This window comes from Lupinus angustifolius, chromosome LG15 (genome assembly GCF_001865875.1).
Source record: "Lupinus angustifolius cultivar Tanjil chromosome LG15, LupAngTanjil_v1.0, whole genome shotgun sequence".
Classification (NCBI taxonomy): domain Eukaryota; kingdom Viridiplantae; phylum Streptophyta; class Magnoliopsida; order Fabales; family Fabaceae; genus Lupinus; species Lupinus angustifolius.
The window spans coordinates 10,219,122-10,237,143 of record NC_032023.1 but is presented as its reverse complement, the minus strand read 5'-3'; the positions used below and the strand labels follow the sequence as shown (position 1 = coordinate 10,237,143).

General features: G+C 30.8%; 2 protein-coding genes across 3 annotated transcripts; both read right to left on the bottom strand.

Annotated features, from left to right (window-relative positions):
* On the bottom strand, positions 3,043 to 3,746 carry LOC109327538 (calcium-binding protein CML38-like). The gene has a single exon (XM_019560717.1). It carries the CDS (start codon positions 3,599 to 3,601, stop codon positions 3,167 to 3,169), a length of 435 nt encoding a protein of 144 aa, XP_019416262.1. The 5' UTR covers positions 3,602 to 3,746; the 3' UTR covers positions 3,043 to 3,166.
* On the bottom strand, positions 11,394 to 16,804 carry LOC109328601 (probable inactive leucine-rich repeat receptor-like protein kinase At3g03770). 2 transcript variants are annotated; one of them, XM_019562141.1, is made up of 8 exons: positions 16,578 to 16,804; positions 14,440 to 15,850; positions 14,213 to 14,346; positions 13,752 to 13,992; positions 12,471 to 12,682; positions 12,328 to 12,353; positions 12,001 to 12,112; positions 11,394 to 11,737 (listed from the first exon to the last, which is right to left on the bottom strand). In XM_019562141.1, exons 2-8 carry the CDS (start codon positions 15,788 to 15,790, stop codon positions 11,531 to 11,533), a joined length of 2,283 nt encoding a protein of 760 aa, XP_019417686.1. In that variant the 5' UTR covers positions 15,791 to 15,850; positions 16,578 to 16,804; the 3' UTR covers positions 11,394 to 11,530. The 2 variants fall into 2 exon arrangements, with proteins under 2 accessions (XP_019417686.1, XP_019417687.1); XM_019562142.1 differs by having other exon boundaries at positions 14,440 to 15,817.

The window sequence follows — 18,022 nt, the reverse complement described above, 5'->3', positions numbered from 1 at the left end:
ATCATTGTTATCTTTTAATTAAATAATATAATGATCGTAATTAAATACATGTGACTCGTGTATTCGTATGGCTAAAAACACACATGTTACCCGTACATTCGCATTACTAAGAAAACACATGTTACCCTTGTATTCGCATAGTTAAAACGCACATATTACTCATACATTCATTTTATTAAGAATATACATCTTACTTGTGTATTTGCATGTTTTAACATAACAAAACATAGATGTTGTAAACACTCAATTTTAGTGGGGTAGCGACCTGAACCAATCGCTAATTAATATTAAATTATTATTAGCATATAAAATATATAATATATAAAAAGTATGAAGTAAAATATGTGAGGAGAAGGTGACATGTGACACGAAGGAAAATATGTAAGGAGAAAGTGACATGTGACATGTGAGGAAAGGAGAAAGTAACATGTGGTATGAGAGAGTTTTTTTTATTATGTTGTTAATAGATCATATTATTAACTACTCCTTCCATTATATTCTTTTTTCGTTATGTTTAAGTTATTTAAAAATCATTGAATAATATAAACATAATTTGACTATAGTAAATATATTTACACTCATGCTCGATACACACTAAATAAAATGAACAACTAATAAATAAAATAGATGAATAATAAATAAGAGAATGATTAAAAAAAGATAGGCATGTATTGAATTTCTAAAACATCAAAAGTTTTAAAAAATCATAAATTATTAAAATATCAAAAGATAACGAATGAAATAACTATAAAACACATACTCTAATAAGAAAGTACACCAATACTCAGACAACAAGACTCAACATTATATATATGTATATAATATTTAAAATAAAATTAAATATGAACATCACAATAAGATTTTAATTATGAGTCAATATTTATATTTTCAATTGACTATGGATTTCACACAAAAAATGTGAAGAGATAAAACTTTACAACGTAAGAATTTTGTCTATTTACATGTTTTAAAGAAAACCTATTTAGTTTAATAACGTAAATTTTAGTCATCTAAAGACCTATTATGCAAGCAACTTATTTAATTATATTATATATTAATATTTATACTACTATTTTAAGATTAACTAATATTAGTAGTATGTGAAATTTTAATATAAAAAATGCATATCAAAATTTAGTTTATTATTAGTATTATATGAGGCTATTTAAATATAAATTCCTATTCAAAGGTAATCATGATGGCTTATTTAAATATACTTAACATAGACTTTAAACTTTTTTAATCATACGATATAGGGGTGAGTATGAGTCGAGTAAAGTTTGTCCATTATCCGATCATAAGTATTGATTGTGTTATTTTTGAACTTGTACCTAGACTTTAAGCTAACACGACTTTAAATGTTGACCGTGTCAGCCTTTGAACCCGAACACAACCCTAGACTCGGTTAAATATAATGTATAACCCTTTTGAGATAAAGTTTTCTCAATTTTATTTATTAGTAAGGATATGTACATATAAAATGACACACATATATATACATATATATATTGTTAATCATGTATATATGATGAAAAAATTAAAAATCGATGATAGTTTCGATCAAAGAGATATTATAACTTTGTATATAATTGAATGAAGACATATTCAAACATGACTAATGAGTAGACATGAGAGGAGTTTAGGCCGGATCATGCATGTCTCATACTCGACTCTAAATGTTGACCAGGTTTAATTTTTAAACTCGACCCCAACCATAGACCTGATGATATCCAACCCCATTTAAATCAATCATAATCAGGCCAATACAGGTGAGAGAGTAGAGTCGAATCGTGCTCACCCTAACACCACAAATATAAACTATCATATATTATAAGTTTCAACTTATTTAAGAAGAAGTCTTAATGATTTGTTTCCATCTCTATTTATGGTTGGGGACTCCCTTAGCCCTTTTTATTTTTTAACATAATTATAAATAAAAATGTTTAGTTTACAATTATTTTATACATAAAAAATGATAATTATTATTGTTTAAAAAGAAAGAGGGTAAACAAATATGAGACCTTCCATTTATATTTTTTGGGAAATTTGATGTACAAGTTGTTACACAAACGACAAAATTGATTCATAAATGGCAATATTGTGTAGTAAGAAAAAAACATTTCAGATTTTATAGCACTTGAAAACATTGCTCTCCTTGTCAACATTCTTTACAACTCTTCCTTTTAAATATTTTCATCCTTTATATTTAGTTCTCAACAATTCCTAACTTTTATTCAAACGATGGGGCCAAAGGTCAATTGATAAATTTTAAAGCAAGCGCGTAAAAATAACATGTAAACAAGTTTATTCTCAATCAGGACTTAATGGACATGTATAAAATTACTAGACATTTTTTTGTTTTCATTTGCTTTATTTACGTCCTTATTGACCAAGACTTATTCTTTTTGTCTGATAAAACCTGAACCCAACGTCATAAATAGATTTCTTATTAGATTTAACCGGCTTAAAATTAAACCATTTAGTCGGACCGAGTGATTTTATATATAATTTATCATCGTTATCTATAAATATATAGTTATATATAAATACAAAACTTTATACAATTAATAATATGTATAATTATATTGAAATAATATTTTTCCATCTTTTTTGAACCTAAACAAAATAAAACATTTGAGTAATGTTCCATCTTTTAAATTTTTTAATTAAACTGTCCGATTCATTTCCTGAGTTATTCCAATACAACTGAGTTTAACATGGTCGGACTGGAATTTCTCTGGTTCAAAGCAGTCTAACACCTCATTCAATTAAGACTATAAACCATAGTTGTTTTCGAGTTCGATCAGCAATTAAACCGATCGGACTGTCCAGTTTGGTCCGGTTATCACAACACTGCTTTGCAAAGAATATTACATGTTATGAAAACAAATCATTTATTATCAAATTCATGTATAATGATATAATGTCCTAAATTATATTCCACATCAATTAAAACATACTATATTAATCAAAAAATTAAACTTTTATTATTTTTTATGTTTATATTTCAAAATAGGATATAATTTATTGAGAAGCAGCTAGGTACACATAATATAATTTACAAATCAGTCTTATTAACACATGAAAGGAGTTTTATACATGTACAAAAAAATCAATAAAAACTAAAATCCAAGTCATTCACATATATACTGTATACATGCATCCATCACTGCATCATAACTCTAAATTCTTCAAAACTAAGCACACCATCTCCATTCAAATCAAACTTATTGATCATCACTTCACATTCATTAATGGACTTTGATTCCCCCATTTTCTTCAGCATTTTCTTCAAACTTTTGGGTGTAATAAACCCACACTTCTCAGTATCATACATTTGAAAAGCATCCCTCAAGTCCTTCAACTTTTCTTCTTCTCCACCTTCTTCCATCAACACAATGAAATCTTCCAAACTCAGAAACCCATCACCATCTGAATCCAATGCTTCAATTGCCATTTCTGCTTCTTTCAGCAAAATCTCACCACCCATCATACTCAACCTGTGCCTAAGCTCAGAGGGTGAAACCTTGCCATCACCATCTTCATCAAAATATCTAAGTACACCCTCAAATTCAGTGTCCTTTCTCATATTATAAGCCATATAAATTGATAGCACAAACCTCAAAGGTGTAGGAAAGTTGTTACCACTAGCTAGGACTTTCTTTGATAATGGAATTTGCAACAAACAACAAATTATGTAACTTGTATTATGCAAATTAATGGGAAATGAGACTTTATAATATAAATGTTGTGGTATTTGGGTAATTGGATTGTATGAAACATTTGATTATGTGAGAGTGGTCCTTTATTATATAGAGAAGTTAAGTCGGTAAGTGGCGCGTTGAGGTTGTTTACGTGTTTGTTTGTGTAGAAGAGAATAAATGGTTACTAGTAATAGATATAGATATTAAATAATGTGAAGTTTCTGGGAATGTTGCTTTGAGATAAGAGCATTGTTGGATAAATATGTTGTTGGTGTTGTCAACGCGGAATTCAACCAAAAAACGGTAAAACTGAATGCGAATTGTTTTTAGGATTTCTGTGGGCTAATAATGCGGCGGAGAAAGTGACATCGTGACACAATAATCACCATATAATTAATTAATAGAATAATATTACTAAGCTTTGATGTTCAACGTGGAGGTGCCGTACCAAACAATAACAAGAAAGTTACTAGTGCATTGGTAAAGGACATTATTTGGTTAAGCACACATGTTCTTCATATAGTTAAGAATATACATTACATGTTGATTCACATAATTAAGAACATACATGTTATTTGTGCATTTACATGATTAAAAATGTATATGTTATATACGCATTCTATGGTTAAGAACACATATATTATTCGTGTATTCATATGTTTTAGGACACATATGTTACCTTATACGTTTGCATGAGACATATTAATTTTGATGCATGTTTAGAAACACAAACATCGTGAACTAATTTAATTGTATGTGTTTTTTGTTGTAAACATTCAATCCCCACTTAATGTTGATATATCTATCATGCGCCAAAAAGTTTCACAACTTTTGTATTGTCAAACACAATTAAAAAATCTGTAAGTTTACCACCAATACAATACATAATAAACATGTATTCATTAGTCTAACATAAATTTATAATAAAGTCAACATAATAATGTATGTGCTTAAAATACTTTTAATATTATGCATATAGTTTACATTATCAAGTTAATATAGATTAATTGATCTCTAACAACTTGTTACCACCCGTGAAATAACATTTTATTCAAATATAGTCACAATAGTAATTGAACAAATATAACTTACTTTCCACTCAAAATAGTAATTGAATAATTGAACAAAAGTAATTTAAGTGACCTTCCTACATGGTTATGTATCTATGTAGAAAAGTATATGATAAAATGCTATTACTACATCTGACAACAATTAATTGAATGTTAATCAGCCATGTGAAACAAAAAGTTTTGAGTGAAAATTTAAACAAGGTTACTTTAAATCAATAATGATTTTAATTTGAAAATGATAGTTAAAACAATAAATATTTTAATTTCTCTTTTTGGGAAGCCGAACGTTGGTAAAGTAAAAACTTTTAAAAATGAAAATAGTTAATTAAGATGTGAAAATTATTTCATAATAAAATGTTAATTAATTAAGAAGTTAAATTCTATGATATTACCTCTGAATATTTCTTAACGTAACTTGTTTTTAATTTGTTTTATAAGATATTATTTCTTATTAGTTGTTAATATAATTGGTTTATTATTTTATATTTTTAAAATATATGAAATGGGACGTTGTAATTAATTACTTAATTTTTTTTTCAAAATAAATACATGTTTAATCATTTATTATGATAACTTCGAAAATAATATTTTAATAGATAGAAATGAAATTTTAGTAGTAAATGACATTGAAATTTTAGTATCAAATGACCATTTATCTCTAGTCCTATTTGCATATAACTAAAACAATAATATTAGGAATATGTACTGTCATTTTTTATGTACATTTGAAAAAATTGAGATAAATATAATGTACTCAAGTCAAGGGCTTGCTGAAGAGCTCATTTCCCTTAACCATACTTACAACACAACACAACCCTTGGATTAATGAGTAGACACCAACTAAAAATAGATTTGTGAAACAACATAAATAATGAAAAAATGACAATGGTAGAAAAAATCAGAACATTAATCTACACATGCTTCCCATGTTCCAACACATTAGGGACAAATCCATCAAAAAGTAGTAAAAAATCAGAAAAAATTGAATTGTTAAACATCAACCTAAACAATGAAGAAATAGTGATGATATGAGAGATTTAAAATATTATTCTACAACATGCTCCACAATGAACTAACACATTAATGATGGATCCACAAAAACAAAGAGAAATGAAAAGAAATAAATGAATGTAAAAATGGTTAAGAAACCAAGGGGCAAAGAAATGAAATGAAAAAAAAAAGTGAAGAAAGCTAAACGTATGTATAGGAATGTGAGTACAAAGGAACAATATATGACCATAAATTATAGTTGAATAGTAGAAGAAGTTTATTTATTTATTATATAGTTAATAGATTAATAGAAAATATCATTGTTACATGTTGTAATTTTTTTATCTTTTATTACAATTTATAAAAAGATATGTCAGGTTTCCTTTTACTTGAATCCTCATATCTTTAAGGGATAATGTTATGTAGTAATCTCCCACCATAAAATAAAAAATAATCTAATATATAAAATAGAAAACAAAAGGAAACAAAAATTACTCATAGAGATATATCCTACTTAGACACGTCAAATTAAGATGTTATATTATGTTATCTCAACTAAGTTACACATAGTAATTATTTTCCTTGATTTTTTTAAAATAGTAGTAAAATCTTAACATATATATACATGCGATGTTAGTGTTTCTATCACTCACACTCCAATTTACTTAAGGTTATATGAGATGTTAACCTTGTAGGATGATATTATATATTTTCTGTTGTTATCGTAGCTTGCAACAATTTTAAATGATATGAAATAATACTTATTGGTTGAGTCATGATCAAGTCATCCTCTTTAAGATGTTTCGTGACACTGCCTAAAATGTGCAAGCAAACTATCAACCACGTTATCCCTAGGATAAAACAGCTCAAACAACTCAATCTCTATTATCAAATTCTTACTGCACTGTAAGAACCAATCTCGAATACACCCACCACAATATGGCTACCAATGTCAATTCTCAAAATACCCACAATATGACAATCAATACCAATTCTTGAAATACGCACAATATTGCTACCCGTGCAAATTCTTTTCCCACAATACTGACTATCATTGTCAGTTCTTGAAATGCCCACAATATGACTACCCGTGCCAATTCGTTTCCCTCAATACTGACTACCAGTGTCAGTTCTCAAAATTCCTACAATTTGACTGCTTGTGACAATTCTTAGTGCCACAGAAAGAAAAGGGGAGAAGTTTGTCGGAAATGCGTCAACGGAAAATATGAGGGAGAAATAAAAAGTTGAATGAAAGCGCATTCAACTTGTGGCGAGTTATAATGAGCGGAGAAAACATATACTTATAACACGAGGTTGTTTCGAAGTTCCTCCACCATCTAATGTGGGACTTGAGAGTTGTTTTTTCAAAAACATTATATGTGAGACTTGTGAATTTTTTAGATTTCACACCCAAGAGTTTTCACTAATAGCTTCCAATAAACCAAGCTCCAGCATTTTCCACTGTCGAAATGATTATTAAAAACAAGCTTGGGTGAACATAAAAGGCTACATAGTTATGACATATGAAAATACCAAAGGATCAGACTTTATTCTCATTAGGTATTCCTCTAATAAAGTCTAGGTTAAGTTATCTTCCTTCTAAAGTCTGATGTTTTGTGTGAAAACTCATTCGAGAAAAATTTCCAGTGAGGGTTGAGTTATTCAAGAGGAATGTTATATATTCGACTGAGGACATAAAGTGTGCAACTTGTAACAATCATGAAAAATCCATTGATCATTTGTTTTTTAATTGTGAGTTTGTTTCTTCTATTTGGAAATGGGTGTATGCTTGGCTTCAAGTTTCAAAGCCCAAACCCGCTTCAACTATTGAATCATTAAATCTATAGATACTATTTGTAGAAATTCAAAAGGACCAAAGTTTTGGAGAATGATTTGGTTTGCAGTGATGTGGTCCATCTAGACTATGATGAATAATTTCATATTTTCCAATAAGGAGGTGAGTGATACTCATATTTTAGACTTGATTCAAGCTAAAACTTGGAACTGGTTTTTAGCTAAAATATGCCATTCTTTTTTAATGTTTGCAAATTAGTGTAATGATCCTATTCATTATATAAATATGCATTAAAAAAAGATCACTAATTGATCTTTATTGTATTAGGTTAACATCCCTTATATTGTTTCTATTACATTTCACTTAGCAAAATAAATGTCGTTTAATTTTGGGCATAAAATCAACTTTTCAATCAACATACATTTTGGGTTCAGGGCACCCTAATCCTAGTGTGATGTTATTACTTATTACTCTACCATTAACGTTTTGTTCCAATTTAATCAATATTTTCAAAGTTTAAGAAAATATTATGCTTCACAATGGGTATTCTTATTTGTTGGTAACACTCACAACGAAGTGGGTTTGGATTCATGTTTTTTTGGATACACAAGTTATTAAGACCAAAAATCTAAAAATTGGTTTGAACGAGATGAGTTTGGGTGATGAGTACCCAGATCTATGAGTACTTGACCTATAATTCATAAATTCCTACATATTCATACAGTAATAAAACTGTACTATCATGCTAATCATTATTGTGAAATTATATTATTAATCCATACTGCAATATCATATTGATGCATAATTATTTGATACTATGTTGTTAAATAGTCATGTTATATTTTTAAACAACTATTTTTAAATAAAATTTTATTACAATGATGAAATAATGACTTTATTTTTATAGTTGCTTGGGTAAAAATATTTCTTTTTAATTGAAAAATAAAATTGTATAAATAATAGATAGTGTTATAGAAATAAATTCAGCATAAATTATTCATAATTGTTTTTTAATATTTTTTAAATTTATAAGTATCCGATCAGAAGACCCAATAAATATCCATATGAGTCCATGAGGCGGTACAAGTAATTCAGTACCCAGATCCATCTCAACCTAATATGTTAAAATTAATTACCTTTTCATCTTTTATTTATATATATCTATATGTGTTTACTCTGATTGCTGCGAGAAGAGAACAAAAGTGATGAGAGAAGAATTCAGAAGTGTATAATGGGAAATCAATAATAATTTATTAAAAATAAAAAAATCAATAATTTCATTATTTATAGAAAGACATTTATAAAGTGAAGGGGATGTGTAGTTGTTTTATTATGGTCAATTGGTTAATGTAACTTAATGACGTGTTATGTTATCCATGTTGGCATTCCGCGCATGTCAATACGTAGGACATACCTAAGCAATGCAATCAATCATTTTCTTCAGTCAATAAAAAACCAGAAATCTGCACTACATGTGGCTTCAGTGGCTTACTTTTTATTAATGGAGAGACAAATATAAATGCTTTAAAAATAAAGAAAAATATAATTTTTGATGACATATTTATCTTTTTCATTATAATAAAATTATACTTTTACTACTAAAAACAACTTCAAAAATATACACTTACCTTTATCATTCGTTTTCAACCCAACATACATTAGGATTGAACAGCACTTGCGTCAATTTTTTAATATAAAACGATCAGCGACTATTTAGATTGATGTAAAAAGGTTGGAATAAAAGAGTATATGTATATGTTATGTAAATTTAATGTAGAAGAAAAACAATAATCATAAACATAAATCTTTATTCTCTAATACATTTTTTATAATAAAAAATATATAAAAAGGTACAAGGCCAACCCAATTACACTTTGCAATACATGTCAATGCAAGAAGAATAATTAATGCATCATTGTGCACAAGAGAACAAATTAAAACTAAAATTGTTCGAGGACTATGACCAAAATCTAATCTACCAAAATCTAATCTACCAAAATCTAATCTAAGTTTGTTCTAAAGATAACATCATTCCTAAATCACAACATCCTTCAAATAAATTTTTCTTTATTCTCTAATATAAAGTGATAGTCTATTACTCTCTGGACATAAACACAATTCTTTGTATCATTTTCTCTTATCTTTATTCTATTTTATTATTTGATGATTAGCTTGTTGGTAACAAAGTTCCCCAACATCATCACTTAAGGATACCCAGCATAGAGAAAACAGGTATATCCACATATATCCGCAGATATATGATGGTGTACACGTTTTCAACAATTTATATCCAGAATCTTGTATGGAGTCGGATTTGTAAACCAATCCAAAATCTAAAATTCCGAACCTGAATCCGACATGGACCATGAAGTCAGCAGAGTTGAAAACAATGTTACCATCGTTAACCTTGTTGAGTTTCAGGAACCCAAACCCGACGAGAAACTCAGAACCTTTATTCTACGGGTATCCCGTCGGGTTTAGTTGTAGTAACTATTATTGCTGCTGAGTTATATGAGGTTGGTTGTTGATGAAGGGGTTGAGATAAAAAATGGAGAGGAGGATTTAGTGGTGAAGGTTCTGGAACTATTTGCAAGGGTCCTAGATGCTACCCTCACTGTTGGTGTACACAACGTGGAAGCCATTGCTGTAAACCTTGATAATGAGTAGGAGAATACATTGGAAAGATACTTTAGTTTTGGTGGGATCAATATTAAGATCAACCCATCTTGGCCAAGTGGTCAATCCTTTATTATAGGCCTCCCAACAGTACATGTTCTTTAGCAGATTAGGACTATCATATTTCTTCCCATTAACCTTTAAATCTACTTTGGGGTAGGGTATCAGCTATGCTAAACCCGAAAATTAAACTCAGGAAAAATCTGAAACCAATCACAATAGATTTACCCCGTTAAATTTAGATTTGGTTCGGACGGGTATCTATATATTCAGTTTTCATTGTCATCCCTAATTAAACTCAACCCTCAACCGGCCGTGAATCTTGAGTGGAAATTATGGGGGAACCTCCATAAATAAGTTAAAATGTTTTGTTCAAAATTCATATTAATAAGCATAATTTATATCAAAGCTAAAATAGAATTGCTAACAAATTAAACATGGTTTCAAGTAACTTTCTTTTTTGTTTTGGCTTGACCCTGATTTGTCTGGCTTGTGTTAGTCCATGCTGACGATTAAAGCTTTTTTACAGTCAAATGATTAATGATCTTGGATCCTCTCTTTTAACGTGGCCATCAATAGAAAAACAGATAATTTTAAAAGCATGTCTTTTAGTTAATATCTGAAAGGATATGTACATGATGTCTGAAGACCCAGAGGATGCTCCAGATCAAGCAGAGTAAGCTTGTTCTAAACTTGTCAGTTTACATTGTTTTTAGCTTTGTCGTTAACTTTTACTATTTAAAAAACATGCACTTGTTTTATTATGTCTTGTAGATATTTCGAAATTGGGCTAGAGTCAGGGCTTCCTGTTTCAGTCAATGCGAAGAGCCTTTCACCTGCGTCTTTGCTCGCAGTGAGATTGTGGATAGCATGGAATTGGCTGGATTGACATGGTTGAAAATCAGCTTGTAGGTATGAAGAGCTGTGGAGTTTATGAAACTCCTGGAGGGACAATCCTATTCGCTGCAGCGCATGCTTCTTCGACACTTGAACGAGAAATAATGTCAAAGATTCATTAGCCCTTAAATATGCTGAGTTGGTGTATCATGACAGATGGATTATGCATAAATTTGTTCTCAAAGCAAAGAATTCAGAGAGGATGATATAATGACTATACAAATAATACACACTAGATGGAAATTGACAAAATAAAGGGTATGCAACCAATGCTTTTACCCTTTATAAGAATTTCAAAACTTGAAATTTTGAGTAGTGGTTATCTTTTTGGAGCAACTTGACTTGAAGTCAAAATTCATATCTCACTCACCATCACTGATATATGAGTATCAAATTCTCTATTCTCCGTCAGCTGTTGCCTGGACTTGAGAAGCATACTGCAAGTTCCAGAGGACATCTTCGATCGACGGTCGGCTCCAGGACTCCGGAGAAATAATTTTGTTTGTTATGGAAATCACAATAAACACAGATTCTTTACAGCAAGTAGCTTGCACAACTGGGTCCACAATCTGTTTCCAGCCATCTTGGTGAGTACTAAAAGATGCCTGAAAATTGAAGCGCGCTAAAGTAATTAACAACCATAATCATTGACAAGGACATGGTTTTCTTATCGATTATCCTAAAGACAATGGTTAAACACTAGAGTAAGATAATCTTTTGTTGAAAAGCTACATAGATGAGTCCTTAATCTGTGATAAAGTGATATATTTAATAGATTATTGTATGCGAGCCCAATTCGCAAACTTGTTTTTCGGTAATTAGCAGATATTAAAATTTATCTTGTAATCTGAACATCTTTTGTGAATACCATTGCACTCAGCAAAGCTGCTTCTCTTTTAGCAGATCCTGAAGGTCCAACAAGTGCCTCAAGTAGTATGAAGCCAAAGCTATAAACATCATCCTCTAACTTTTTCATTTGCCTGAAATTACACATAGAAAAAATCATTCACACAAATAACCTTAAGGAAGGACACATATATTTTATCAACTAATACTTAAATACTTTTAAATGATTAGTAGTTATCCAATTTGTTGTGTAACAAGGAGTTGCGAGAGACAACATAGGATTATAAAAATTCCTTGAACATTAAATTGAAAGAAGAAACAAAGCCTTATGATCTAGAGGAATCTTTACCATGAATTAGGACTTTCTCCAGTTACCTACAAACCAGAAGACAAGTCACAATCACTGATGCTGATAGATAAGGACATAAGGTACTGAAAGATCAAATACAAAAGGAAGATGCTAACAAAAAAGAAAAGGACAAGAAACCATACCCCACATGCATCAGTTTCTTCTGAGATAATGGACAATCCATAGTCACTTAACTTTGCCATCCAATGCTGATTAAGCAAGATATTGTTTATCTTAAGTCTGTTTTTGAAGAAACCAGGTATCATTCCAGTGTGTAGGAAGTGTACAGCCTTGGCAATACTAACTAGAACTGATAACCTCTCTGGCCAATTAAAAATCTTGCCAGAACTGTTTGCTGCACAAACAATGTTGACACACTTAAATTTAGTGCACAACATTAACTGCTTTCACAAACTAAATTGATGGACACCAGATGTTAGGACTTAAGCACATGAGGAGAGCCCGACTAAAAAGACTAGTCTAGTGGGTGGAAGAGCCTCATGCCTTAAGTATCACATTGAGTTTGTTATCTTATCTAATGTGAAACTCCTAACATTGTCACTCCCTTTAAGGGCCGATGTCCACAACGACTTTCACTCCATCGGCACTGAAGCTATGATAGCCCTTTCTCTTTTTGGCAGCTTCACTCACCTATCATTATTCGATAATATACCTTATTCCAGCCTATAATAGCCTTTTTTTGTGACACAACTCTCAATAAGCATCAATTGAATGTCATGCCTTAGAAGAAAGATCACTTCTCCCAAGAAACCAGTCTCTTCCTGTCACTATCCAATCAAATCACACCAACTAACATAATTCCTATAATTTTTTTATTTAATTGAATGATACATTGTAATTGGTGAGGATACCATTGGGGACACATCCGGTTCAAATGATCCCCATTCCATGCCTTAAGTATCACATTGAGTTTGTTATCCTACTCATTATAGACTCCTAACACCAAAGGTTTATTTTATTTTTCAAGGTTCCAATTTCTCAAGCACATCATATTCCAATGACATTTTCATTATTTTGTAAACTTTTGCATCTACTTGCCAGAGTAATGGTATCTATGTAAAGACCACTGCACTAGATAAAAAAATGTCACGAAGCTAAGCGCTGAGCCACTGTACATTGATAACTGAAGACTTTAAATTATATAAAGAAGTAAAATGCTATACTAATATACTATATTGAAGTTTATTCTAGTCTTCTAGCCTATGGTGATCTAAGAGTATCAAAATAAAATATTTTAAGACAAGAACATGTGGATCCAACAAAAAGAGTTCCCTTTATGTAACTGAATGCTTCTATGACTTGGATTGTTCTGCAGCTTCTGCTTTTAGATGATTTTATGGTTATGATTATGAACTTTATGACCTTTTCTTTTAGAACCTATAAAAAAAGTTATATACTCTTACCTGAGAGATAATTTTGAAAAGTTCCATTTGATACACATTCATAAACCAGATAAACCTTTGTGTCATTATGCTCTCCTATAACACCATCAATGCAGTGCCCCAAGAAGGACATCAAATGCGGGTGACGAAGCTTTGCAAGCAAGTCCAATCTCAGCTTGAAATTCCGAATCGAATATTTTTTAGACAGAGGCAAGCGCCTTATTACAACTTGAATCCCACTCTCAAGTTTTCCTTTGTAAAGCTGCAATATCAGGAAAAGAATTTCATGATCATGAGCATAAAAAAATATAGACTTTACTTGTTCAAATATTAATACCACAAAAATAAAATCTATTGGTGTTGAAATACGTAGTATCAGTTTTACAAAATTCTAATAGCCATAAAGCTTTTTCTTTAGTGTTTAGCATGTGAATATGACGCAAGTCTTCAAATCAGTTGTAAAACTCATTGGATATTATTACCTTTCCATATAAATTTTCACCCATAAATGTAGAGTTGTCAAAATTATTTGTGGCTTCCTTTAGCTCTTCCAATGAATAAGACCGACACACCGGGAAATCTTCTCTGCCTAACTTTGCAGTTTCAGAAACATACCCTGAAATTAGTAACCAAAAATACAAAAATTGCAGTCATTGTTCATGTCCTTAAACCCATGATTTTCATTATTTGATAGACAAAAACAACCTACTTGCATTTGTTACAAGATCAGAGGAGAACCCTGCTGAGTAGTTATCTTGAACTGTTTTATGCAATAGATGCTGCTCTTGCATTCCCCCACTGAAATATCTTCTCCAAGCCACAACAATGCACAAAGCCAAAACCACAATGATCATAAGAACTCCCACAATGGCACCAACAAAAATTCCAACTTTGTATGATTTCTTCATAACATGAGTTTCTGTGCAGTAGGGTACTGCATGCTGATGCTGCACATTCCCAGACAAACAATTTCCATCGCTCTTAACAACTCTATTTTTTGACTTATTGCTCATACAATAAGGCAAAACCCCCACTAACTTATTGTATGATATGTCAACAAATTTAAGTTGGTTGCTACAACTTATGTGATTTTGGAGTGAGCCATTTAATATGTTGGATGCGAAATTCAAGTAAGTGATGTTTGGCAAAGTGAAAATTTCAGCAGGAGTAGTTCCTGTGAGTGAATTGAAGGACACATCAAGCTGCTGAAGATTGATTAGTTGACCATAGTGCTTTGGAATTTCACCTGAGAAGGAGTTTCTGCTTAGGGAAAGCCTTATCAACGCTTTCGGCATCGAGGGTAGCGACGAGTCAAATCTATTATTGCTTAAATCTAACTGTTCCAAACTACTCAAACCAGTGAAACCTTGCAAGCTACCTGATATTTGATTTCTTGACATGTCAATGTAAGTGAGGGTGGTGATGCTAAGGATTGAAGATGGAAATGGACCTTTCAACCGGTTATTCTTCAAAATAAGAACTTTAAGATTACTTGATGAGTTGAACAAGGTTGGGATGGTGTCATTGAAGAAGTTATCACCCAATGTAAGAGTTTTAAGATTCACCAGTGTCGAAATCTTCGGAGGGATTGATCCATAAAGATAGTTAGAACTCAAGTCCAAATGTTCAAGTGCAAAGAGTCTATGAATTCTATCAGGGAGTGGCCCCCAAATGCCCAAAGAAACAAGAGAAAGAACTCTCAGGTTAGTTAACCTTGAAAGTGTGGCAACAAAAGAGTCCACAGAGAAGCTTTGTGATAGTGTTTGATTTGGAATAGAAAACCCATCAAAACCTCTAACTTGGGTTGGTTTATCACCCAAAATGATGAGGCCAGTGACAAAATTATCCTTGCATGAAACATTAACTTGTGCAGAAGAAGATATAGAGCAAAGTTCTGTCCATCTATCTTTCCATATTTCCAATTGTTTTGGATACTCCAAGTGCTTTTTCAACTGAAGAAGCACTTCAGTCTGAGAAGATTGCAATTGAGAATTACATCTACTCATAGAAAAGATTATCCAAATAGAACAGAATAACAAAACCAAGTAATGAAACCCCATGATGAAGGTTGAAGTTCTATTCAGCAACTAGCACATATGAAGAATCCAATGGAAAAAAACCTGTATTAAATAAGTCGAAAAAGAAGTGCATTAAAACCACTGAAACACAATTCTCTTGTTTTGGTAGCGAAACATGAATTGGTTCTCTCATACTGATTCATGGTTCTTTTGCGAATTGATAATACACACTCAGTTACATGAATGAGTTACAACAAATAAGAAATTTTGTTATCCTTAGTTATTTCTCTTATGGTGAAACAAAATTTGATTCAAACCTATAAGAAGCAGCACTAGAAACAGAGAGCTATAAAAACCTACTGAATATACTCCCAGGGTACTGGTATTTGACAGGTTAGTTAACATATCACGTACCCGCACCCATATCAAAGAGAACTACGTATCAAGTGACTATGATTAAAATAGTAAAAATAAAAATGAGGATCACTTGCATAGCCACTAAATTTGACAACCTCATATAATAATCTTAAAGAGATAGTATCTCTCATATCATCATTTGAATTGTTGAGTAGAGGTAGTAGTTGTGAAAACATTAATGCACAGAATGTTGTGGCTTAAAATCTGTAAAGTGTTAAATAAAGAATAACCTTATGCCAAAGTTGAAGCAATAAAAGCACTGGCTATGAAAGAAGGAAACAATAATGATACTTGACCATCGATGCGAAAACCTCTCTTTCATTATGGATATATGAGTAAATCAGTAGACAAAGAAAGATCAAAGTGTGGTCTTTGCTCAAAAGTCTGAATCCAAGATATGAAGGTGGGGTACCTCAAGTTAATGCATTTAGTGCTTCCACATGGTTCTCTTTTTCTGCTGTGATCTTTCTCCCAAAAGCCAGAGGAAAGAGGTAATTAAGCTAGATTCTGCTGAAAGAAAAGTGGGAGGGAATTGAACAGTTATGAAGAGAAGATATACATATGTTATTTCCTTCCATGGGATGCTATTTCAGCTCATGTTCAAGCATAAACATTATAAGTGAACTGAGGTGGTTTTAAGTTAAATTCTTTGAGTCCCTTTTTTTTGTTTCCCACATGTATCATCGCACTTTAGGTAATCCTGTCTAAGTCGGGAATATCTACAAGTATGTGAGACTAACTTTTGCATAGTGGATATTTTTTCATCTACAAGACTCGAATCCGAGACCTTACTTAAGGGGAATTAAGCATGTATCACTTGAACCAACACTCGTTGGTGAGTCGTCTTGTTTGAACAACAATATATTGTCCATATCATATCTTATAATTATTCCATACCAATAAAAGCATGTGATAAATGTCAATTATATTTTTAAAATTTTTATGTTTATTATATTATTTTTTCTTATTATCATTGGTGTATTACACCTTGTGAAATAAGATTTGAGAAAAAGATCTGCTCCTCTACTTCAGTGAAGAAAGTGGATATTGATAAAAGCAGGGATTTTTGGTTAAGGCTTGTTAACCAATAACCATAAATAGAACTTGTTAAGCACATGGTCCTAGGAAATAAATAAAATATAATTATAGTTACATGGTCCCAGTCTATATATCACATACCTAATTCTACTTATCATGTATGAATTACATAAATATACATTTTTTTTGTATGCAGAAGCTATCCCATAATTTTGGTGTCTTTGTGTATCAAATCAATTAGACTTCATAAAATAATATTAAAATATTAATTTCTGTTTTTATAATTTTTTTAATTGAATAGAGTTTTCTCAATGGCTTGGGACACCAAATGAGACATGAATAAAGACATGTAATTTTCATTCCTTCTGTCAAAATTCATTTAAGTTAAATTATAATTATTAAATATTTTTGTGACTAATCATATTTATCATATTATAGATAGAAGATGACTAAGCAACTCTTATATAACATGATTGATGGGCTATGTATCACTACTTTTTTCTCTTCAAATAGCACATTTGTTATTTTTTGAATTTTGTGATATTTTTTAAATTTATCTCCACATAAAATATAAGATAAAAAAACAATTGAGGGATATGCATAACTTCATTTGTTCTAATACAAAGTTGTAAATTTCTGATATATAAATAATATAACACTTAAAAAGGGTAAAATACTACACCTACATACATGAAAAATGATATAATATTCACTGGCCATTTTTAATTCCCTCTTCTCTCGCAATTTGTCATTATATATGTCAAAATTTGTGATTGGTTAAAAAATCAAACTTCAATTATAATCTATTAGATATCTCTT